This window comes from Muscardinus avellanarius, assembly GCF_963383645.1.
Source record: "Muscardinus avellanarius genome assembly, chromosome: 3".
Taxonomy (NCBI): domain Eukaryota; kingdom Metazoa; phylum Chordata; class Mammalia; order Rodentia; family Gliridae; genus Muscardinus; species Muscardinus avellanarius.
In genome coordinates, this window is record NC_137788.1 from 138,339,188 (window position 1) to 138,364,752 (window position 25,565).

At 39.9% G+C, this 25,565-nt stretch overlaps 1 protein-coding gene across 1 annotated transcript in view; it reads left to right on the forward strand.

Moving 5' to 3' along the window:
- Nucleotides 1–248: 248 nt before the first annotated feature.
- The window catches only part of REC114 (REC114 meiotic recombination protein), a gene marked incomplete at both ends in the record, with an annotated part of 86,452 nt that continues 61,135 nt past the window's right edge, over nucleotides 249–25,565 (forward strand). Inside the window, 2 exons of the mRNA XM_080692148.1 lie at nucleotides 249–407; nucleotides 23,526–23,615. Coding sequence (XP_080548274.1) covers nucleotides 249–407; nucleotides 23,526–23,615 — 249 coding nt within the window. The remainder of the gene's footprint in view (nucleotides 408–23,525; nucleotides 23,616–25,565) is intronic.

A 25,565-nucleotide genomic window follows, 5' to 3' on the forward strand; every position in this document is an offset into this window, starting at 1 on the left:
ATGGGGGCCCCAATGCTGCAGCGACAATATTTACTACCACTTATTAAATCTCATAATCCCAAGCAGGGCAGAAGTGCAAAATGGGTGCCTGAAATCAACACAGACGCCCAGGCCCGAGGTGCCTCCTAAAGGAGCATTCGTGGCCTGCTCATTGAGGGGGTGGGCGGGCCTTGAGTATCCGTGCTTTCTGATTGGCTAGTCGCACAGATTGGCAGATCCCGGCAGGCTTCGCGCCCTTGAGGCCAGACATGGCGGAGGCGGGGAAAGCGGCGGTTGGCCTTGGGCTCTCGGAAGGAGAAGTCACTCAGTGGCCTCTGCAGCGGTATGGTCGCTTCATGCTCTCGGGTGCCGGAGAACCTTCCGGGACTGGCCGGGAAGCCAGCCACAGCGCCTCCCACACTTGGAAGGTGAGGCCAAAGGGTTGAAATGGCCGCCGGGAGTTCACACTGCCCGAGGAGGGCGGGAACACGGCTGCGTGGGGCGGGTTGGGCCTTGGAGATGAGAATCGAGGACCGCCACCACCTACGGGGAGTATGGGGGGGATTGATTACAATTCTGAAAGGAGTTGTGAACATTTATATATTCAACAAATTTCAGTTGGGATTCAGTTATGGCTTGACTTTTATACAGGGTTCTAGGGATATAGCAATGGGCAAAATATAAATGGCCCTTACTCTCATTAATGTTTTTAGTTCAGTAGAGAATACGATATTTACCCAAGTAACTATGTACCTTATAATAGGTAGGACTGAATCATAACCAAGTTGTCACGATCTTTGGTAGTCAAACACTCACACAGGACTAAATTTAAATTCTGGTTTTCTTTTGGGTGATGGGTATTGAGCAGGGTCTCCCACATGCTAAGCATGTGCTCTGCCACTGAGCTACACTGCCAACCCCTGAATTCAAGCCTTGCCACTGAATTTCCATGATGTTCAATTCCTTAGTCTCCCTATGCCATATTTATCTGAAAATAGACATAATACTTTAATATATTTTAAAATAATCATTGAGACAAAATAGATGATAAAAGTTTACTTCATAGGATTGAACATTGAATTATAAATATATATCAATCACCCTAAATAGTGCCTGGTATGTTAAGTTGTCTAAGAGCTTGTTATTATTGTTGTTATTGTTTAGTTTGGTGGTATGTTGGTATGTTTTAACACCATGAGTTGTGAGTCATTCATTTCTTTTGGTCTGGTTTGACTCTTGTATACGGACCCTGGGGTTTTGATTATGGACATAAGCGTGTGTGTATTTGAGACAGCAGTAGATAAGAGGAGTAAAATAAAGCAAATAAGCCTTTCCACTAGAACACACATGTTGGAAAGGCCCCCAAACCTGAAAAAAATCTCAGCATGTGTAATACATAGAAGGCCAGTAAAGCTGATGCTTAGAGAACAGAGGAAATGATAGTGTGAGGTGAGGCTGTCTTTGGAGGTCAGCTGGTGTTTTGTGAACATTATCTGAAAACTAGTAACAAGCCACTGAAGTGTTTTAAGCTAGCACATTTTCATCTTTGAAAGATCACTCTGGCTATGGTATGTAGGAGAGTACGAGTGGGTTCAGAAAGGTCACTTTTTTCTTTTTGTGGTACTGGGGATGGAACCCAGGGGCATTCTACCTCTGAAGGACACCCCCAGCCCTATTTTTCATTTTTTTATTTTGAAACAGGGTCTTACTGAGTTGCAAAGGGCCTCAGTAGATGCTGGGGCTGTCCGTGAACTGTGATCCTCCTGTCTCAGCCTCCCAAATGTTGGGATTATAAGTGTGTGCCACCATGCTCGGCTCAGGTCACTTATAACTTTTGCAGGGTTGAAGGCCATAGATGGTAATGGTTTAGGCCTAGGGAGGGCAGTGGAGATGGGGAAATTTTAGAGGCAAAATGACAGGAGTTTGGTGATTGATTGTAAATGAGTGGTGAGAGGAAAAGACTTCTGGGTTTCTGGCAGAAGCAACTGGGTATATAGATGAGGAATGGGAACAATGGAGGGAGAACAGGGAGAGAAAGACTTTGGCTTTGGATGTATTAAGTTTAATTCATTTATGAAGCATCTGAGTGGAGACATTGAATATACAATTGTGTCTACTGTTCTAGATTCAGATCTGGGCTGAGGATGTGAAGGTGTAAGTCGGCAGCAGGAAAGTGATGTGTATAGCCTGGGGTTAGATGAGATCCCAGGACCAAGCCCAAGGTAGTCCAGGGGCTGGAGCCCCAAGAGAAAGTTGACAAAAGACAAAGAGTTGGAAGCACCTTGGAGAACACAAATTTATCAGTGCTAACAATAGTTATTTCAAGAGGGGACAAGTGCCTGAGTAATTTTGTTGAATGATGCTGCAAAGTGAAGAAAAAATAGGAGTAAGAGGTGTCTGTTGCAATTAGAGTGATGGTCCTTTGCAAGCTGAAACCAAGAGGTGTCAGTAGAGCAAAGGAGTAGAAGCCATCGAAGTGTTGATGTTCTAGAATATTAGTGTCAAGGACCCTCCTTAAAGCTTGTAGTCCCATAGAGAGGCATTTAGTACCTGGGTGTGTTCTTGTAGAACTCTCTGTCCTGAGAAACGACAGTAAGTTGAAAATGCAAAGTGGAGTGAGAAGGAAGTAAATTCAAGGATGGCGGGTCTATATTGGATCTTATAAAAAGCTGGGTTTGTCTGAGGACATATTCAACTTTTGAGTCTACTCCAAAAGGTTCCTTAATAACTTCTCTTAATACTCTTTAACCCTTCTCCTAAGGCATCTGTGTTGGGTTCATTGACTGAGATGTAGTTGGATAACTCAAATTCTTACATTGCAACCCAGAAACCATGGACATTTGACCATTTTAAGGAGTCGACTATTATTACAATTTTTTCCTTTTACAAAGCTCTTCGTAATTGCTTAGAAGGAACAACACTTTTGAACAGTTTTCAAATGTTTGGCGTAAAGCCACCGCCACAGTGACAAGAGATGAGGCTGGCTTTTGCAGAGCTTTTGAAAACTGAACATTTGTACCTTCCTTTGAATCTGTGCCGAACCATCTTGCCTGCTGTGATCAGTTTCAGCCTAGGTTTGTTATTTTTTTGAAAAAAGAGAAATAAGATTTGTTCTATTTTATGGGCATTGTGACTATTGTACAATAATAATAATAATAAAAGATGAGCCATCTAAAGCACTGTACTTTTTAAGTCTACACAGGGAACTAAATTTCTTATTTTAAAAATATGTGGTGCCTACAGTAAAAGAATATAGGCAAAGCACAAAAATATATTAGGATGAAGACTAGAATCATTCTGGTAGTGTTTTACTCTAAGGAACTTTGAAATTCAACTTTGGATAAACTTATTTTGATTTTTTTCATTTTTCTTGAAATTAAGAAGAGAATTTGTTCTCTTTGTTCTCTACTACAGAGTTGTTGTTTACTTATAGAAAAGACTTTCATCAGTTGCCACACCCTGAGACAAAATGCCAATCCAAGAGAAAAAAATGAATAGCATAACAAGATTTTTAAGATTTGAAATCCTGGTTGAAAGTAAGGTCAAATATGAGATATAAAGTGTCAATAATGACATATATGTATACTTATTTTATTTACTTCTTTGATTGAATTGTTCTTATTAAAAGTCACCATCTGCAAATAAACTATAATTTGTAAGCAAATAAACTTTTTGTAACAGTAAAAAAGTGGGAAAACATCTATAATAGTTTGTAGATATGCTACTCAGACTTCAATGTGCATAGAAATCATTTGAGAATTTTGTTAAAATTGCAAATTCTGACTCAGTCAGAATAGATTTGGTATGGAGATGAGAGTCTGTGCTTCTAACCGGCTCCCAGGTGACACTGATGCTGTTGGCTTGAGGACCACAGATGGTCCACAGAAGACCTTGGCTGAAGTGGAAAACCATGTAGTACAACTAATTAATAAAATGAATTTATGGAGTCGAGAGGTAAGTTACCCGATTCATAATGCATATGAAGACATTAATAGGGTTACTATTTAAACCATCTGTCATTTAAATGGGACGAGCAAATGAAATACAAACTTGAGCCTGATTTTAGTTCCTTACATCTGTTGGCTCCATCATTCTGAAAAGATGATCATAATAACAGATTGGTCTATTTTATGTATTTTATGTCTGGATATAATTTAGTCTACTAATTTGAGAATAATTTGAAAGGTGATGTTAATTGCAGGTTGCTTTTAAATTAAAGTTTTATCATATTCTTTAGATTCTGAGTATTTCTCAGACATGCCCTAATTGGTTGAACCTGACAACTTCTGAAGATTTTTTTTTCTTTCAAAGGGGGGAAAATTATTCTTTAATTTTTATAGGAGGAACTTAAAATAATTGCCCTACTTAGAAATTAAATAGAATATGAAGTTTGTAATTGAAATGAACTTTTTAAATAACATAGATAAATTTTGGGTCCTTTTATTTTTTTTTTCCTTCTGGTATTTCTAGTGCCTATATACTTCCTAGCATATGACCGGTATTTAGTAAATGTTTATGTGGCATGATAACTTTTCTTATGATAATGTGATATTATGAAATGGTAGCTACTATTTATAATTTGTTTTGGTATATTTCTTACATCAGTCCTGTGAATTAAATATTGTATTTATTTATAGTTAAGTGAACTGAAATATTATATTTATTCATAGATGAGTGAACTGAAACTTGAGAGGTTCAGTGACTTTTCCAGGAATACAAAGATAAGTTCGGAAGAAAGAATTCAAACCTTGGTTTTCCTGCCTCTAAAAGTTGCACTTTTAATCACTATGCTGTTTGCCTTAGAAGTGTTCATATTGCTTATGGGGAATAGCAGTTCAATCATATGGAAGAAGGCTTTTGAGATTAGCACACAGGGTGAAAAGGACAAAGATGACAATTTTGCTTTTGTTTTTAAGGCAAATTTAAGATTCAGTAAAAGCCCAAGAAAAAAAAAATTAAATAGTTCCTTGCATGCCTGATGATTTTTTAATTGGATGCCTATTGTTGTGAATTTAATTTTGTTGGGTACAAGATATTTTTGTATTCCTTTAAATATTCTTGAGCTTTTTTTTTTTTCTGAGATAAGATACTTGGAAACAGATGGATCCTTTTAAATTTTACTCTTAAGCTGTGTTAGGTGAGACCAGAACAGCATTTGGTCTAGGGCTCATTTTTTACATTGTTGAGGCAAAACTCTTCACTCTACCCAGTGCCCCATAATTAAGAGCTTTTTCCTCTGGCTGATGAGAGCAGGTGTTACTCTTTGCCTGCATGAACTCTAGGGATGGCTTCCATAAATCCTCTCTGTTGCTTCTTTCCCAGCCTCTGGTAGTTACAATTTAGGCTGAACTGTACTTAGCAGAAGGGCGGGGCTTTGCTAGCATCACAAGTCTGGCTCCTGCTGCAGCTCTCTGCTTTCTGGTTTTCTGTTCTGCAAACTGAGGGGCTCTGACCTCCTTGGACTCACAGCTCCACCGCAAAACTCAGGGAGACCTGCCAGGCCCTGCCTGAGTGTCTTCTCTTTGCACTTCAGCCTGGAAACTCTCCAAGAGGTAACCTGGGGCAATGGAAGGGCTTTTTTCCCATGTCATTTCTCAAGAAATGTGTCCTTTATTACTTGATATTCAACATCGTGTTGCTTCCTCTCATTTGCCCAGTTTGTTTTTTTTTTTTTTTTTTTGAGTTGTTTTAGGCAGGGGAGTAAATTGATCCCTGTTACTTCATGCTGGACTGAAATGGAAGTCTACAGTGGGTCTTTTGATTCAGTTGCATTTTGCCTTATTCTACTTTAAGTCATCAGGCTAATCAAACATTATTAAATTATCTCCTGGGTTCTTACCATTAAGCGAGGCAATGGAGGGGCTGTGGAACTATACTTGGAGTCACACAATCTTAAAGTACAGTTGTGTTTAGCTGGATGCATTGATGCAGGCCTGGAATCCCAGGGCTTGGAAGGCCGACAGAAAGATCACAAGTTCGAGGCCAGCCTCGGCAACTTGGCGAGTCCATGCTTTAAAACATAAAAAGTACCCCCGGGCTCAATTCCCAGAAAACACACACACACACACACACACACACACACACACACACACACTGCCCTATAACATCAGTACTGCACTGTCAGTTATTCAGTCCCCTCATCACACCCTATCTTCAGAACTGGGAGATGAAGATGGACTGCAGTACATAAGAATCACATGAGGGCCACCCCAGAAACTCTGATTCAAGGGTTTTATCCTGGAAGCAAGAAGCTGCACTTTGAACAGGCATCCTAAGACTGATGAGTCATCTGCCCACCTTGAGCCAGGCCCCAGTGAGCAGGTCCTTCCTGTCCCTTTAATTCTGCACCTCGGTGTCCTGATATAGTCATAGCTGCTTAACGATGTTTCAGTCAACAATAGACCATATATTAACATGATGGTCCCATGAGACTATCACCCAGTGATATCATAGCCTTCTTAATTGGGGTAAATACATACAGTACTATTCACATAAAACTGTCCATTGATTCATTTCTCAGACTGTATGCCTGTCATTAATTGAAACATGACTGTATTGTAGTGGGGAGGGAAGAGGGAGTAGTGGGGATTGAAACCAGGGATGCCCTTTCCCTGAGCTGCACAATCATCCCTTTTGATTTTTATTATTTTTTATTTTATTTTTTGGTACTGGGGATTGAACCCAGAGGCATTCTACCTCCAAGTTATACCCCCAACTCAATTTTATTTCTTATTTGGAAATAGGATTTTACGAAGTTGTGGGGGGCCTCACTAAATTGCCGAGGCATGGTGGTGCACACCTGTAAACCCAGTACTTGGGAGACTTGAGATAGCAGGATTGAAGGTTTCAGGTCGAGTGAGACCCTGAGCAACTCACGAGATACTGTTTCAAACTAAAAATAAAGGGAAAAGGGCTTGGGGGAGTGTAGCTCAAAGATAGAACAGGCCCCCCTTCTCACCCAGTACCAAATACAAACCATAGTTATTAATCTTTCATGGAAAACACTTTTTTTGAAGAGTTAGTTTATGTTTTATATTAGGATTATGATTGACTCTAAGTGACAGAAAATGCAACATGACAGTGAAATAAGATGAAAGCTTATTAATTTATGTAGGTTCAGGCTAATATGACACTCCAGTGTTAGAACTAAGGCTTCTTCCATTTTTTTTCCCCCCTACCATTATGACCATGGTCTTACAAGGTAGAGAGTAGAGATAGGATCAGCGGGAGAACAGATGAAGTGCACAAATAAACGTTTGTGGTATCCTAAGGAAGTTTTATGCAGGCCACTATGTGATACTTCCGCCTACCACTTAATGGTTAGGACTTAGACTTATGGCCATTCTAGCTGCATGGATAGCTGTCATATGCAGTCTGTATTGCATGAGGTCATGTGTCCCACTAAAAACTAGAGGCTAAGTTAGCAGATAAGAAGGAAAAATGGATGTTTGAGGGCAGCTGGCAGTTTGCCACACATCTTTTTCTTCTGAATCTGGATACTAAGAAATGAAGACTTATTTTTGGAGTCCCTAGTTGGAACCCTAAGGCACTTCCAATAATAGCACTATGGTTTAGTTTTGAGTTTGTTCCCCAAAGGCTCATGTGATAGAAGCTTGGTCCCCAGTTCTGAGGTGATGGAGCCTTTAACAGGTGAGGTCCAGTGAAGGTAACGAGGCCATGGGACACCAGCCTCAGCCTCAGAAGGATTAATGCTTGTCTTACGGAGTGAGTTCTCATGAACACTAAAGTGAGGCCACACTAAGTGCTTGGCCCCTTTACCATTCAACCATTCTTTTCTTTCTGCTTCTTGACTGTGTTGTAATATGGCCAAGGGACCCTCACCAGAAGCTAAGCAGATAAGACTGCCTGATCTTGGACTTTCAGCCTCCAAAACTGTGAGCTAAATAAACCTCCTTATAAAGTACCCAGCCACAATAAATGGACTAATAGAAACAACAGAAATAATAATTTAGTGCAAAATTATTGTATGTTAACATATAGAAAGTTCTTGGCATGCCGGGCGTGGTGGCGCACGCTTGTAATCCCTGCGCTTGGGAGGCGGAGACAGGAGGATCGCGCAGGTTCGTAGCCAGCCACTCTGGCGTAAGAGACCCTGTTTCAAAAATATAAAGTAGGTCTGGGAGTGTAGCCCGGAGGTAGAAGGGCTTCCAGGAACCCCAGTACCACCAAAAAAAAAAAAAAAAAAAGAAAAGTTCTTGGCATATGACCCTCAAATATTTATTCAATGAATAAATCAAAACCAGGCATTCTGCTAAGCATCTGAACTCACATATAATTTAATCTTTCTGATAATCCTACAAGGTAGTTGTTACTATTTTTATTTTACAGATGAAGACATTAAGTGTATTTCTGAGTGGCAAAGCTGGGATTTGTTCCTAGGTCTGTCTGATTCCAGATAATGTCTTTCATAAACGGCTAGTCATTAGTGCTGTTCACCAAATATACTAAGATGGCATATCCTTGGATTCTTGAAGTTAAGTGTGTCATATGATTGGTTTGGCTGGTAAAATGTGAGCAGACTGAAAAAAGTCATGGGCAGAAGCTTTAAGAGCCAGTGCACAATTGGTCTTATTTTTCTCCTTTGGCACAGTGTTGCAGAAATGACTCCTCTGTTGGCCTAGGTGCTAAAGTGAGTGATAGGGCAGTGTGAGGGCAGGCTGAGGAAGGATGATGGGTGTATGAGCAAGAAATAAAATTTTGCTTTGGGGGAGGTGTTACTTTCTAGGGTGGTTTTGGTGTGTTTGTGGGGTGTGTGTGTGTGTGTGTGTGTGTGTGTGTGTGTGTGTGTGTGTGTTGCTGAGGATCGAACCCAGGGCCTTGCACATTCTAGGCAAGCACTATTCCACTGATCTACATGCCCAGGAAGGGGGAGAGATGTTAATTCCTGTAGCATACCCTAGCCTATACTTGACTAATAGATATAGAAGTACTTTTATAACTGTGGTTATGTTTGGATTATATTTCACATGCATCATAGATTGGATAGGCTTTTGAGGATGAACCTTGTAGCTGATGTTCTTAACATTTCTTTTCTATGACAAAATCATTACTTGTTCCAAAGCACCAGTTTATAAGTACATATTTTTACCCTGGGGTCAGTCTTTGTTCGCTTCCTTCAAAAACAAACGCTTAATTTTATTGTGTAACAGACATAGTTTTCATAGACGCCATGACTTGTTTGCATAACATGATTTAGGGTAGAATTTATCTAGACAAAGATAGTGATGTGTTTTTTTTTTTTTAAGCTTAGTGGCTTAAGAAATCTGAAGAAGTTACAGTTGAGCATGAGGACCAAGAATATAACAATTTATTTTTAGGATTTATTTCCCACCTGACACTATGCAGGGCTCTTAGAGATGGCAGCAACACAGAACAACTGAGCCATGTAGCCAGTTAAGCTCAGGGGTTTGCTCATGTGGGATACAGGTGCTTTTCACTTTGCTGTTGATGACATTAAGGTGTTTAAGTGATTTAGAAATAGTTTGGGTAGTGAGACTGTTAGGAGCTTAAGCAGCTCTGAGTGGGTGGAAAAGGGCACCTAGGAAGATAGCAAAGGTGAGTGTGAGAGTTGCAGGGACTGAGGGTAGGTGTGCCAATGAGAAGGGCTACTTTCTGGTCCACTTGGTGGTTTTCGTAAGACTTACTAGCCTTGCAAAATTTTAAGGATGTTTTCAGCGTATTAGAGAGGTGTCCTGAGAGTTTATCAGAGGTGCCTGGATTGTTTGAAAGACATAAAGAACTTACTCCTTAGAGGCATGGAAAGTGTTTTGAGTAGATATATTTTAATTTAACTCTAGTGGTTAGTTTTAAAAGGACTGGGTACTTTCAAGATCAACAATCGTATTCTTCAGGATATGTAGTAAAAGAAGGGAAATGATATCTCTTGTTGGGGTACATGAGATCAATTTTGTAGGTCCTAAGAGAAAAAGTCTCCATATATATGTCATTATTTTTTAAGTTGGCAGGGGTAGGGAGTATATGGAATTATGTCTCTTAAAATTGTTTTAATTATTGCTACTGTTAACCCCCTGCATTTCTGTGAAACAATTTTTTTTGGTGTGCGTGGTACTGGGGATTGAACCCAGGGGCATTCTGCCTCTGACCTACACCTCCAGCCCTATTTTTTTATTCTTTATCTTGAAATAGGGTCTCACTAAGTTGCAGAGGGCTTCACTAAGTAGCTGAGGCTGGCCATGAACCCACGATCTTCCTGTCTCAGCCTACCAAGTTCTGGGATTTTAAGTGTGTGCCACCATGCCCAGCTTCTGTGAAATAATTTTTTTGTGTGTGCTACTGGGGGTGGAACCCAGGGGCTTTTCTACCTCTGGGCTATACTCCCAGACCTATTTTATACTTTATTTGGAAACAGGGTCTCACTAATTTGCTGAGAACCTCACTAAGTAGCTGAGGCTGGCTTTAAACCTGTGCAATCCTCCTGTCTCAGCCTCCAAAGCGCTGGGATTACAAGCATGTGCCACCACGCCCATTTGAAACAATTTTTAAAAAGCTAAATTTTACAGATTAGTAATGAGTATGAGGCAAAATCATATTTGTTAGCATAATATATACTACAAATCTCTTAAAATAATTTGAGACTTTTTAGTTATCAAGGAGTCAGTGGGGTAGAAGTTGATAGCCTACTTGGCAGTTCTGCACACTTTAAATTTTTTTTTTTTTTTTTTTTTTTTTACTTTTTATGTAGAAACAGGGTCTCTTAAGCCAGCAAGGGTGGCTCTGAACCAGCGCGATCCTCCTGTTTCCGCCTCCCAAGCGTGGGGATTACAAGCGTGCCTGGCCACTTTTTAAAAATTTTAAACACACAAATCAACAGTTTGGGTCAGTGTATAAAGCCTGATACTTTTCAAGAGGGTCTTAAAAGCAGAAAACAAAACCCTTATTCAAATATATAATTTGTCACCATCTGAAGAATAGTCTACTTGAGCTATTCATGTAGAAACAATTTACTTTAGGTACTTTTGAAATACTTTTCCATTTTTTCACATAGTTTTAGGTTTCATATAGAAAACTATCTTTTCATATAGTTTTAGATTCATCATTATAGATTTACAGAATTTGCACAAAGACATAATATAAATGGTGGGAAAGATTCTGTTTAATCAATGTATAAGTTGTCCTCGGGTTATTTAACTGGCATGTAAACTTGTGATAGGCTTCAAGTATGTCTTGGGGTGTGCTACTGCGTTGATGGCAAAGCAGTGTACTGGGCTGGCCAGGTCGATGCAAATCGCAAGCTTCGTTTAGGTTAACAGCTGGAATGAAGATGCGACTGTGGTTCTTGTTCTGTCATTCCTTATAATTAATCTTTTTTCTGTTATGACTTGGTCATTAGAGATAACATTTTCTTTCTACTTTTCATAGTGTGAACATTTCAGTAAGATGCTAAATTATCACTTAAACGTATTCCCAAGAGCCAGAGATAAGCAGTTTATTTTCCTGTTTGATACCTGGATTATGTTAGGTATTAAGATGCTGGAATTTTTCTGTAGAATGAGGACATTACATTCAAATCTTAAATATAATGTCCTTTATAGCAAACTGGATGCTTTTCTTCACCTTGATTCTACCTAGTCAATAGAGAACATGGAAGCCTCTTGTAATACTTTATTCTAAAAGATTTCAAGCATAATCAAAGACAGAATATGTATATCACTGCTTTAAGAATTACCAACTTATGGCCTGGGGGTTCCTGTGTTGATTACTAGCACTGCCAAACAAATAATATTATCCTTAATATTATCCCTAATATTAAGTAGTCAGTGCCTGAATTCATGTAGTCTTTCATAGGTATCATAGTTGTTTTAAATAGGGCCACATATTGTGAATAACTGGTGCATCTGTTAAACTTTAGGTTTCCCATCCATGCATTTCCTCCACCCAGACTCCTTCCCTTCCTTGCAGTTTATTTGTTGAAGAAGCCAGGTTGTTCTGTAGAGTTTCTCCACAGGATGGATCTTGCTGACTGCATCTCCTGGTACAGTTTAAGGTGATCTTCTGTATTTATTGTGGGTAGGTGGTTCAGTCTCGAGGTTGATCAAATTCAGATTTATTTCTTTGGGGCAAGATTGTTAGTTTGTTTTCTGTTAGAAGATATATAATTTCTATATCCTTATTTATTTGTTTGTTTGTTTATTTATTTTTCTATGTATGGAGCAATACTGGGGATCAAACTTGGGGACATTCTACCTTTGAGCTACACTCCCAGCCCTATTTTATTTTTATTTTGAAATAGGATCTCATTAGTTTGATGAGAGTCTCACTATTTGCTGAGGCTGTCCTCAAACTGTGATCCTCTCATCTCAGTTTCCCAAGCACTGGAATTACAGGTGTGCACTACCACACTCAGCTTATACTGTTTTACACTTACTTACCTTTTTTACAAGGTAGCTGTTGATGAGAAGTTCCTACGGATATTGACTAGGAGTTGTAAAATGGTGATGCTATAATAATTTTTTAGATTATTACCTGGAATATTTCTGTAAAGAAAAACTTCTCTGTATTTACTGTAGGTTACCTGGTGGCTGAATTGTATAGGAGAGGTAAGATAAATGTTTGAGTCTTTCCCTTTGTTTACCACTTATAAAAGAGGAGTTCCCTGGAATCCTCAAACATTGAAGGTAGGAATTTGTGGTTTTGTTTTTAACTGGAAGCTCTTATGATCTTTCTCTAAGCTTGGAATTCAGGAATTTCATCAGAATGCATCTAGTTGTTGATTTTTCTTCCACCCTATTAATGACTGGAACATAACCCCTTCCCATCTTCATTCGTCCTCATGTCTTTCTGCAGTTGGACGTTTTCTTCTATTTGTTTAATCGGTGCCTTTCCTCAGTCTGTTTTCCTCCCTTCACGTTGGCCCTTGTCATTAACATTATAGTTCTCCTGGACGTGAATCCTCATTCCATGTATCTTATGTTGTTACACATGATTTCTTCCTTATTGTGGTTTTGTTCTGTGTTGTTAAATATTTATCCTACTTGGTTTTTCAGACCATTAATTTAGTCTCAACCATTCCCATCCAGTTCTCCAAATATCTTTTGAATTTTTGTATCTATAAAGAATAGTTTCAGCTCCAAGATTCTTTTTTTTTATTAAGAAGCATCTCACTTTTATTATAAGTAAAACAATTTCTTAAGAATTATCTTAGGGAAAAGGGAAGTTTCTGGGGAAAAAGAAGTCTCTGGTTCTTCCCAGGCCACGGCCTCTCAGATGGAATCTGTATGGAGAAGCCCTCCATAGTTGAAGCACCTTCCCCTGCAGCTGAGTCCACGCTGGCCCAAGTCAGGATCCAGGGTGTGGGTTTTACCTACTGTATCTGTATGGTTTTTCTGGAGAAATTTTGTTTTTGAATAATGTGGGGCACCTCTGCCTTTCTTTCCCTGGAGCAACTTTAGGTTCCAGGGGCCAGCACCAGCAGCAGCATGTGTGGAGGATGCCAACAAAAATCCTCATGGTGACCTGCCTCCCATTCTTCCAGTCCTCATGGGTACTGGAGGTGGGCTCAGTACAGGGTTGCAGTGTGCAGGGAGAAGCTTTTTCTGCTGGCCCCTGGGAGGACCAGCTTCCCTCTGCCTTCTCTACACTGCTGGTCTGTCAGAGGCTGGCTTGGGGGGTGCCTCAGGGCCATGCTGGGGGATTGCACTGGGAGGGAGAGTCCTTCACTGGGCAGCTCGGGGAAATGGCAGGTAGGCTGGCCCTTCTGCTGCCCTTCTTCTTGGGCTGTGTGTCCTCCTTGGCTGGCAGATACTTAGAGGGCACAAGCTGGCAGGCGGGAAGGTCCAGCTCTCTGGCTCTCCTTTGCGGCAGCAGGAAGGCAGAAGGATCTGCTGGGGATGGGGGTGACACCACACCCTGATGCTCCCACCTTGCCCTGAGGCTCAGCTGCTGTTGGATCAGCAAGTGTGTAGCCTTAGTGTTGTTAAATGCCCTGTTAGTCACTGACAGCCAGATCTGGTGTGGGTCATCACCCAGGTGACTCATCACACTCAGGATGGTGGGGTTCAGGTGTTTGGGGAGCAGCTCTCTAGGAGGAGGTGAATGTTCCTCACCCGTCTCAGCCATGGGTGCTATAGGATTTCAGTGGTCTGGGCCTCATGTTCAGGTCAATAAGTAGTCAATGAGGCTTTGAACCTGGGCAGAAATGTAAGGGGGCAGAAAGTACCTTCCTGACAGCGTCTGCTTCTGCAACTCCCCCAAGGGGGTGTCACTGAACAGGAGGGAACCTACGAGTATGCAGTAGAGGACAACCTCAGTCCCCAGGCATCTACTTTGGGGCTGTATTCTTTGCTCAGGTAGACTTCTGGGGTGTAGTAGCGGGGACTGCAGCAGATGGTGGTCAGCTTCTGCCCAGTGGTGAAGTGGCAGCTCAGTCCAAAGTCAATGACTTTGATGTTCACTTCCAAGTCCAAGAGTATGTTCTCCAGCTTCAAGTCCCTATGAACGATGCCTTTCTCATGGTAGTAGTGCACCACACTCAGGACCTGCCTGAACATCCTCTGGACCTCCTCTTCCTACATACCAGTGACTCCCAGATGTGAAGCAGCAGCAGCCAGATCCCCCACCCCGCCCTAGGTGCTCCAGTTAGCCAAGTCTGTGATCTCAAATAGCTGGACCACATTTGGGTGCTCCACTGTCCTCATGGTAACCATTTCAGCTCAAAGGAAGGGGCTGTCACTAAATATAGGCAAGACCCTCACAACCATCTTGGTCCTAGTGAGGATATGGCTTGGGGGGTGCCTCAGGGCAAAACTGCCCTTGCCAGTGTCTCTCTTGAAACCAACATAGATGGCTAAGTCTGCATAGATGGGGGCAAACTCCGAGAATTGCCCACTGAACTTCCATGCATAAAAGAATTTAAGAATAAATAGCCTGGTATGGTGGCACATCCTGTAATCCTAGTGCTTGTGAGGCTGAGACAGGAGTATCACAGGTTTGAAGCCAGCCTCAGCAATTTAATAAGACCCTATTTCAAAATAAAAAACTAAAATAGGGCTTGGGATGTAATTCAGAGGTAGAATCCTCCTGGGTTCAATCCCTAGGACCAAAAAGAAAAAAAAAAAAGGAAAGAAAAAAATAATAAACTGGGAGCTGGGAGTGATGGTGCATATCTGTAATCCCAGTACTTTAAAGGCTGAGATAGGAGAATTGTAGGTTTAAGGCCAGCCTCAGCAACTTAGCAACATTTTCAGCAACTAATCAAGACCCTCTTTCAGAACAAAAAATGAAAATAGGGTTGGGGGTGTAGCTTGGATATTGAATATCTCTGGGTCCAATCCACAGTACATATACACACACAGTAATAAACTTGGTTTAGTAGAGCTTGCCTATAATCACAGCAACTGGGGAGGCTGAGGTAGGAGGATCAAGAATTTGAAGTTAGCTTCAGCAGCTTAGCAAGACCCTCTCTTAAAATAAAAATGAAACAGGGCTGGAGCTGGAGCTTAGTGATGGAGTACCTATGGGTCTAATCCTCAGTATCACGAAATAATAATACTCTGATAATTTGCTGCTGACCTGTGTATTTAAACTCAGCAGTTACTCTGGCAATTTCAGTTGACCCTTGAACTGACTGGGCTACTTACATGCAAATTATTCTTTGGAGATTTGTGACAATTTGAAAAAACTGACTAACCCTATAGCTTGGAAATATTAAAAAAATAACTAAGGGAGACTTGGGTATACCAGCCTGTTTTATAATTCACTACCATACAATATACAAAAAGTTAAATATTAATCAAATTTATGCATACAGATAGACCGTGGTACCGTTCACAGTTGAGGGAAATGTAAACAAATGCACAGCTGCAGTGTTAAGTCAGACCTGCACAGACCTAACCGTAGCACAGAGTGTACTACTGGCATTCTGTAGCCACCGCCTGTTGTTTCTGCAGGGACTCAAGTGCTCCGAATGTCCACTTAAAACCCCTATGATGCTGATGATCTCTGCAGGAGCAGTCCATCTCTCCAGTTAATTGCTTATCAAAAAGTTGTCTCTTGCGGGTTCTTGCATATTTTCACTGGAAAAGAGATTTTTGCAGTAAAAAGTGATTTCTCAGGGTTTTCCACATATATAATACATGTGGCTTAGAAAGTATGTTATTTGATTGTCTGCTATTGGTAAGGCTCGTGGTCGATGACAGGCTGTTAGTAATTAAGTTTTGGGGAGTCGAAAGTTTTAGGCGGAGTTCTACCTGGAGTGGAGAGTGGACCCCAGAGTTGGCGAAACAGCCCCACCAGGGCCTAGTTACCATCACACCCAGGAGGGACACAGTGGGCCAGTCACCTTCACCACATCCAAGACACAGCAAGCACTCTCCGCCTGGCCCAGGCCAAGCCCTGCACAATGCAGGGTCTCATATCAGTGCAGCCTGCATGCTAGGAGAAGGCCATTACAAGGAAGGTTTGGAGAACAGTAAAATGGTTCAATGTAAGAAACAGACAGTTTCTTCAGTAGGAAGCACACCAAGGAGGATGTATTTATACACCAGGCTGACAGAGAGAACAACCCCAAGAAGTACCTCTGCAGCTTTGGAAAGACTGCAGAGTTTGATGCTGCTGAGGAAAAGCATGCAGGAGCTGCAAATGTTGCAGGCCTTTGGGGAGTTCTAGGTCACTTATTCATGTAGTAGGGGTCTTGCACACAATTACCAGCAAAATTAGCAGTATTGAAAATGGGGCCAGGGATGTAGCTTAGTGGTGGAGAGCTTGCCTAGTGTGTCGGAGGCCCTGGATTCACTCCCAATGCTATACTGCAAGGAAAAAAAAAGGCCCAGAGAACGCTTGCAAAGGCCAGGCCCAACTACTGCAGTCCTTCTGCCAGTGAAGTTCCTTACTAGATGAGAAGAGCCTATGGGCATCTACCAGTTTTCTAATGCTGTTGTGCAGGCAGAGATGAGGGAGAGAGCTGACAAACAGGGTGGAGGAGAATAGGCTGGACCAGTTAGACATAATTAGGATCCCAGTTATAGACTAGTATTCCGCAAGAGCCCTCCTTGCCAAAGAGGGCCCAGAGAAGAGAACAAGGGAGAAGGAAAGAAGATGGAGATAAAGACCAAGATCAGCAGCCCCCTTAATATCAGCCCTGCCCCAACTTCCACTAGCATACACCCAGAAACCCCTGAACTACAAAGTGACAAAGAGATAAAAGCAGCTGATTTACCTGCTGAGAATTCATCTGCTCCAGAGGTTGAGCAGGGCAGGCTGAATAAACGCTGGCTTGCATTAGCACGTCATCTGGTTTCATCCAACAAGAAACAAATATGAAAGTACAGCAGTAAGACCGGGACAAAGATTGGAGCTGAAGACCTCAGGGGCTTGGTTGTTGCCGGTTGACCAGATAACTAGAACTTACTTGCATTATGTATATCTCATAGGGTTTTTATTATTTTTGTACAAGGACAATGACATTTCTTTTTGGTAACATCAGATGTATTTTTTGTGGTATTTGGGATTGAACCAAGGGGTGCTCTACCTCTAAGCTACACCTCCAGCTTTAATTTTTTATTTGAAACAGGGACTTGCTAAGTTATTATGTGCTGTTGGCTGTGAACTTGGGATCCTCTTGGCTCAGCCTCCCAAGTACTGGGATTAGAGGCATATGCCACCATCCTTGGCTTGGTGTGTGTGTGTATTTTTTATTTATTTTTTTTGGTGGTACTGGGGTTCCTGGAAGCCCTTCTACCTCCGGGCTACACTCCCAGACCTATTTTTACATTTTTATTTGGAAACAGGGTCTCCTAAGCCAGCGGGCGTGGCTGGCTTCGAACCTGCGCAATCCTCCTGTCTCTGCCTCCCAAGCGCGGGGATTACAAGTGTGCGCCACCATATGCAGCTCTGGCTATTGTATTTATAACTTAGACCACAACAAAGGATTTTTTTAAAAGCAGGAATATTTTATCATTGACACTAATTAGAATTGGTGGCAGAATAATAAAGAGCAGGTTGATTTTAGACAAAGAATTGTTTATAAAATGTTTTGTAGATTAAATGCTTCCAGCTAGATTGCTCTTCTATCCTACCATTAGTACTTCACTAATTACATTTATTGTTTGTTTTCTGTACCCTTCCTTCCTTTATACCTCATCCCACATTAGCTCCATTAGGGCAGGAAAGTTTGTTTTATTCAATAATTAATCCACTTAGAATAATGCTTGGTTGCCAGGCCCAGTGGTGCACACCTATAATCCCAACACTTAAGGAGGCTGAGACAAGAGGATTGTAGGTTTGAGGCCAGCCCCAGCAAGTTAGCAAGACACTCGGTAATTTAGCGAGACCTTGTTTCAAAGTAAAAAGGGCTGGGGTAAAAAGAGGTAGAATGTCCCCAGGTTTAATTGCCACTACCATAAAATCAGATAAAAACAGAATAATGTTTGGCATCTCATGGTTCAAGTGTTTGTTGAATGGACAAGTGAATGAATAAAGCATAAGGTCGGGGTTTTCTTCTAATTTTTTTTCTTTCCCAAATTATTTATGTAAGAGGAGTCTGTTCATTGTGGACACTTTGTTAATGTTGACTGACTTAGATGCTTGCTATATGGTCTCTTTGGAAACTTGCATTTCCACATGAGTTTTAGAATCAGCTCATTAATTTCTATAGAGAGTTTAGACATTTTGATTTAGACTGGATAGATCAATTTAGGGAGAATTAACATCTGTACTAGTTTTCTATTTATGTGATAACAAACTGCTACAAACTTAGTGGCTTAACACAACCAAACTTAATAACTTAAAATTCTAGATGTTAGAAGTCTTAGATTTTATGGGGCTATTCTGGGAGAGAATCCGTTCTGGACTTGGCCAAATCAGAGAGACTGCCTGTGTTTCTGCCCACCCTCCGCCTTCATCCAGCAGCACATCTCCCTCTGCCTTCTCCCTTCCCTTATTAATGACCCTTGTGAGTACATTGGGCCCATTTGGATAATCCCGGGTAATTTCTCCAACTCATGACATGTAATCACATCTGCAGTGTCTTTTTCAAACCATGTAAAATAACATGTTCACAAGTTCTAGTATTAGGGCATGGACACTTTGAGGAGACCATTATGCTCTGTTCACTGGAATCTTAACAATACTGAATCTTCCTGTTCATGAATGAAGCATATCTCTTCATGTATGAGTTCTAAATTTCTTTCAACTTTCAGTGTGCTAGTTTTTCACTTCTCTTGTCATATTTATCTTTAGGTGTTTGTGGTTTTGGTGCTATTGAATATTTCAGTACTTCTAAAATTAAGTTCTAATCTCAACTACTAATATATAAATGATTGGTTTTTATTTATTGATCTTGTATATGCCACTTTTCTAAAATTCACATATTCTCCTAAAATTAATTGGCTTTTATACATAGACAGTCAGACTATCTGTGGATGAAGGCAGTTTTACTTCTTGTTTTCCAATCTGGGTGCTTTTTATTTCTTATCTGATTACAGTGGTTAAAACCTCTGGTAACAATGTTGAATGGAAGTGATGAGAGTAGATGTCTTGCTCCTTATCTCAGGGAAAAAGCTTTCACCATAAAGTATGAAGTTAACTGAAGGCTTCTCACAGATGCTATCAGCTTTTATCCCTGGTTTGCTGAGTTTTAAAATCAGGAATGGATTTTGGATTTTGTGACATACTTCTTCTACAATCTCTCATTTATTGAAGTGATCATATATTTTTTTCCTAGTAGGTTAATATGATGAATGTCAGGTTTAAAATATTTCCTAATTTCCCTTTTAATTTCTTATTTGTCCATATAATTTTTAGAAACATTTTATTTAGTTTCAAAATATTTGGACCATTTTTCAGAGACCTTTCTGTTTCTAATTTAATTGTGTTCAGAGAACACTTAATTCTGTTTTAATTGATGCATAATTGTACATGTTTATTTGATATAGCATATTGTTTTGATATATGTGTACATCATATAACAAATCAGTTTTAGTATATCCATCACCTCGTGCATTTATTATTTATTTTAGTAAGAACATTCAAATTCGTCTTTTCTAGCCATTTTGAAATATTCAATGAAATATTGTTAGCCATAGTCACCCTATTGTGCAATAGAACACAGGAACTTATTCCTGTCTAACTGTAATTTTTTGCCTGTTGAACAATCTTTCCCTTTCCTCACGTCCTTCCCCAGCCTCTGGTTACTACCCATCTACTCTCTATTTCTACTAAATCAACTTCTTTGGATTCTAGATAGGCTTGAGATAATACAATAGTTGTTTGTATGTTCCTGGCATATTTCACTAGCATAATGTCCTCCAGGTTCATTCATGTTGCTACTAATAACAGGATTTCATTTTTTCCCCCTGACTTTTCTTTTTCTTTCCACACTGGGGAATGAACTCAGGATCTTGTGCATGCTAGGCAAACTGGTCTACCATTAAGCTACATCCTCAGCCTGAGATTTTATTCTTTGTGGTTGACTAGTATTCTGTTGTGACAAGTATTCCACATTATGTGTATCCACTCACCCACTGATGGACAGCTAGGTTGATTCCATTTCTCAGCCCTGTGAGTAGTGCTGCACTAAACATGGGAGTGCAGCTCATTCCTCAGCATAATGATTTCACTTATTTGGGGTATATAGCCAATAGTTGGATTGCTGAATAATACATTTTAGTTCTATTTTCAATTTTGAGGAATCTCCATATTGTTTTCCATAATGGCTATACTGATTTACAGTTCTACCAACAGTTATAAGAAAAGTTCCTTTTCTTCATATTGATGTCAGCTTTTGTTCTTTTTGGGAGTGTGGGGGTTGACCAAAATGGGGGAAAAACCTCTCTGTCTTCATGAATATTAAATTCTGCTCAGGATGGACAGATATCTGACAAGTAAAAATAAAGTGACAAAAAAGCAGAGCTACAGAGAAAAATAAAGCTGGAAATGAGATAGGAACAGTCTGGGTGATGGGAGTTCTCCAGGATTGTTGGGAAACCAGAGACTGAGAGCAGAGAGGTGGTGGTGGCTGGATCATGCGGGACCTCGCAGGGGTTTTGGAATGCAATGGAAAGCCACTTGCAGGGCTTTGAGCTGGATATGACATGATTGTACTGACGTTGTAAAAGGACCACTCTGGCTGCCATATTGAAAATAAACTCTATGTTGGATGGGGGAAGCCAGCCAGGAGGCTATTATAAAAATCCACTTAGCAATGTTGAAGATAACTCAGACCAGACCTGTGAGAAGTGATTGGATTCTGGATATTTTGAAGGTACTGTGAAGGATTTGCTGATGGATTGGATAGGGGTATGAGAAAAGGAGAAGTAATTCCACGGTTTTTGGTCTAAAGAAATGGAGAGTTAGAATTATTTTTCTAAGGTGGGAAAACTTAAGAGTCAGATGCCTACAACAGCTTAAATATGGTAGGGACTTTGTAAATGGTAAAAAAAAAATGAATGAGAAGGGTAGCAGTTGAGGGTTGGGACTGTTAAATTTGAGATGACTGTTAGACCTTTACATGAAGATGTTGACTGTTGATTGGGTTATCAGAGGCACCACTTGGAGAGCAGGTGAGAAGTTGAAACTCAGATTTTCCTGGAAGTCACTGTTTACCAATTGAAAAAATTATAAAATAATCGGGGAAGAATTGACATCTTTTTAGTGAGTATTCTTACCCACTTACCAGGGGACTTGGGGAAATTCATAATGGCATGTTGTAGTAGACCCAAAATAGTAACTATTTCACCAACACAAAGGTATGAAAAATAGTGACATGGTTATAGGATGGTATACTTCAATAATGAAAATCAATGTACATAAGACAAAAGTCACTTCTGTATGATCAAAATTATATAAATAAAATTAGTGGGGTGTGGTGGTGCATGCTTGTAATCCCAGTACTTGGGAGGCTGATACAGTAGGATTGCGGTTTGTAGCCAGCCTCAGCTGTGAGGCTTTCTGCAGCTTAGACCCCATTTCAAAATAAAGAATAAGAAATAGGGCTGGGAGTGTAGCTCAGAGTTAGAATCCCCCCCACCCCCCGTTCAATACCCAGTATTGTAAAGAATAAGTAAAACTAAATTCTGTTGGTAGAAGACAGGATGGAGATTATTTTAGGGAGGAGGAATCGAGTAGATTGAAGATAACATTGGCAGCTCTTTTGCAAGTCTGGTAACAGATCTGTCTTCACCTGGAGGTACTGATATGTTTGTGTGGTCATCATTTGTTAAGCTGGTCATTTAGTTTTGGAAACTTTTTTGTGTACATAATTACGTTTCTAAAGAACAAAAAAGTTAAACTGTCATATTAACATATTGCCCTCCAAAGAATTTGGTCCAGATTCTAGTTTTGAAAACTCAACTTGCGTCCTGGCTGTCCTGATTCTAGGTGGTCATGAAAAATAAAAGATAATTTATGTAAACTGTAGTACAAAGAATGTTGTATAGGTAACCAAGTTCCTAAGACTGGGAAAAGGCTGAGGAATTACTGCTGAAGGAATTAGCGCAGGGCTTAGTGTATCCCCCTTGACATATAGTGTTTACTTTTTAAGTTTAAAATAAATTAGAACAAAAGAGGAAATTGTGAGTTTAAGTATATTAAAGCTCCAGACCCCACAAAAGAAATGATCAGAGCATTATTTTTCAATAGAATGTAGGAATTTGTTAAATATACCTAAGTAGAGTTAGCTATATGTTAGTTAAACTTTGAACATTAAGGTGTGCTATGATTTATTATTTGCGTAAGGAAACTTGTCTTAGTGTTCATTGATGTTAAAGCTGTCTTTATAATAGAATTACTTAGGACCCAAATCCCAGTCTTATGTACTGGTCATATCTTCCCTGACACTTTGATTTAATGACCTCAGTTTCTTACAACTCAACAGCTGGAAATGTAGTCCACATCTAACATGATAAAATATAATGAGGATAAATCCAAGGCCTGACAGGGTCAAGATGAAGAAAGGGAGAGTAAAGTTTGTCAACGTGGGTGATAAGTTTCAGGGTGTTCACTGATTCAGGATCAAACATATCAATGAGACTACCCCTGAAAAGGTTAGTGTGTTTGAGGCTGCACTGCTGTAAGTGGCCAACGGTAATTAGATTCCAAGAGAATTAAGGTAAGTTTGTGAATGACATTAACATTCTAGAGCTCATCTAAAGGAAAGCCTCAGATTTTGAGCAATTGTGAAAAATGGGTTATTTAGCTGAAGAAATCAAGACTATGAAATCCCACAGCAACCCTGTTAAGGTATTATCCTTATTTTACAGAAAGGAAATTGAGATGCAGAGAGAAAATGCATCTGAAAAATGTAACTGAAAAGTGGTTGAATGGGGACCTGTATCTCTAGATTCTTAATCTGCTAATCATTTTGTTTGAAAATACTGGCTTTTGTTTTATTTTTCCCAAGTTTCCTCTTCATATATGAGGAGAAACTTGAAGCTATAAGGGCAAGGTTACAGATTAAATGAAAGGGAGCAGCCAGGCTAGAAAGATTAATATGAGAAAATAACTTGGTTATTAGAATTATAAATGTATCAGTACTATATAAATATATTTTTTATATCTTTCTCTTTGTCAAGGTTTTTGATTCCAATGAAGAATCCGGATATCTTGTTCTCACCATAGTTATATCAGGTCACTTCTTCATTTCCCAGGGACAGACACTACTGGTAAGTTTTATGCCTAATAATTTAATATGCAGACATGTTTCTTTATCATCTTTGCTTTACATTAATTATTGTGCCATCACGCTTCAGTCTTACTGACATTTCCTAAGTTCAGTAAGGAAAGCATTATTAAACATACTATAACAGTGGGAAACACAAAAACATACTAAATATTGCCTTCCCTAAAGGTATTTGTGTTTAGTGGATCAAAGTAGATGAATGGATTGAGATTAATCAGTATGATAAAAAAAACTTCATAATTGGGGAGATTGATTGAAAAGACAGGAGGATTTTTCAGGTAGAGAAATAGCATATGCAGAAGGGATAGGAGGAGGTAGCTAAAATAAAACAAAGCATGTTATCAATTGATAGGCCTCTATAAAACTCTTAATTTTATAAAAATGAATGTGTTGTTATTTTTCTTTTATTTTGCAGTACTGGAGACTGAACTCAGACATTCTAACTCTGAACAACACCCCAAGCCCTATTTTTTCTTCTTGATTTTTGAAATAGGAGCTGACTAAGTTGTGGAGGGCCTCACTAAGTAGCCAAGGCTGGCCTTGAACCTGCAGTCTTCCTGTTTCAGCCTCCCAAGTACTGGGATTACAAGCATGCAGCACCATGCTCAGCTCTCTATTCTCTTTGTGTGTATATCTCAGGAAATTTGTGAAAGAAAAAATAATCACCTTACTTGAAAGTTTAGGTTCTATTTAGTACATAGAAACAAAACAAGTATTAACCTCCAATTAAATTGTATAAGAAGGGAAAAGTTATAGAAGGATATTTAACATCCTTTAGCTGTGAGAAATGTCTACATAGACATAGTAAATTCATACAACAAATATCTACTGAATATAGATATGGGTATCATTTATTCAATTAACAAATACTATCATTTATTCAATTAGTATATGCTAGGTAGATGTGTGTGTGTGTGTGTGTGTGTGTGTGCGTGCACGTGCGCCCACATTTGTGTTATAGCAGTGAGCAGCATGGACAAAAATACCTGTCATTGTTAAGTATCCTCATTTTAGTGAGGAGAAACATCAGTAGCAAATAGGCCAAATGTAAAGACATTAGTTTTTGGTGAATTCCTTGTATGTCCTACTATGATATGATGAAAAGCTATCATGTGTGATATAGTGATGACTCATCTTTCCACTTAAATGAATGGGAGGTGACCTGCAAAGGCATCTTTTTGTTATTATTTTTGTTGTTGTTCTAGGAATTAAACCCAGGGGCTTTCTACTTCTGAGCCAGACTCCCAGCCCTATTTTATTTTTATTTTAGAAACAGGGTCTCACTAGGTTGCTGAGGGCCTCTCAGTTGTTGAGACTGGCCTTGAACCTGACTCTTCCTGCCTTAGCCTCCCAAGTACTGGGATTACAGGTGTGTACTTCCACTCCCTGTTCTTTCTAATGACTTAAAACTTCAGCATGAGTCACACTGTTTTGTTTTGTTTGCTACTGTCAGGGTCTGTATCCCTAGTACCAGATTAAATTTCTTGAGCTACTAATGAAGAATCTTCCAGATGGTAGCCTTGCGGATGTCTACCGCAGAAATGGGGTGTGGAGGCAAATACACCAAAGGTTGTGTACATGTATGATTTTATCATACTGAACCTCATTATGATGTCTAATTGCAATGCACTAATAAAATTTAAAAAGTGATTACTATAGTCAGCCTAGTTATATCATCACATGATATAAGTACCATTTTGTGTGTGGATGTACATGGTGAAAACACTGAAGATCTGCTCTTTTAGCAAATTTAAAATACACAATACAGTATTATTAGCCATAGTCACCACGGTGTACCTTAGGACTCTGGAGCTGATTCATACCTGAGGCTTTGTACGCTTAGACCAACACCTCCCATTTCCTCCATGCCGTCCGACCACTCCTGGCAGCCACTCTTCTACCCTCCACTTCTGCACATTCAGCCTTTTCAGAT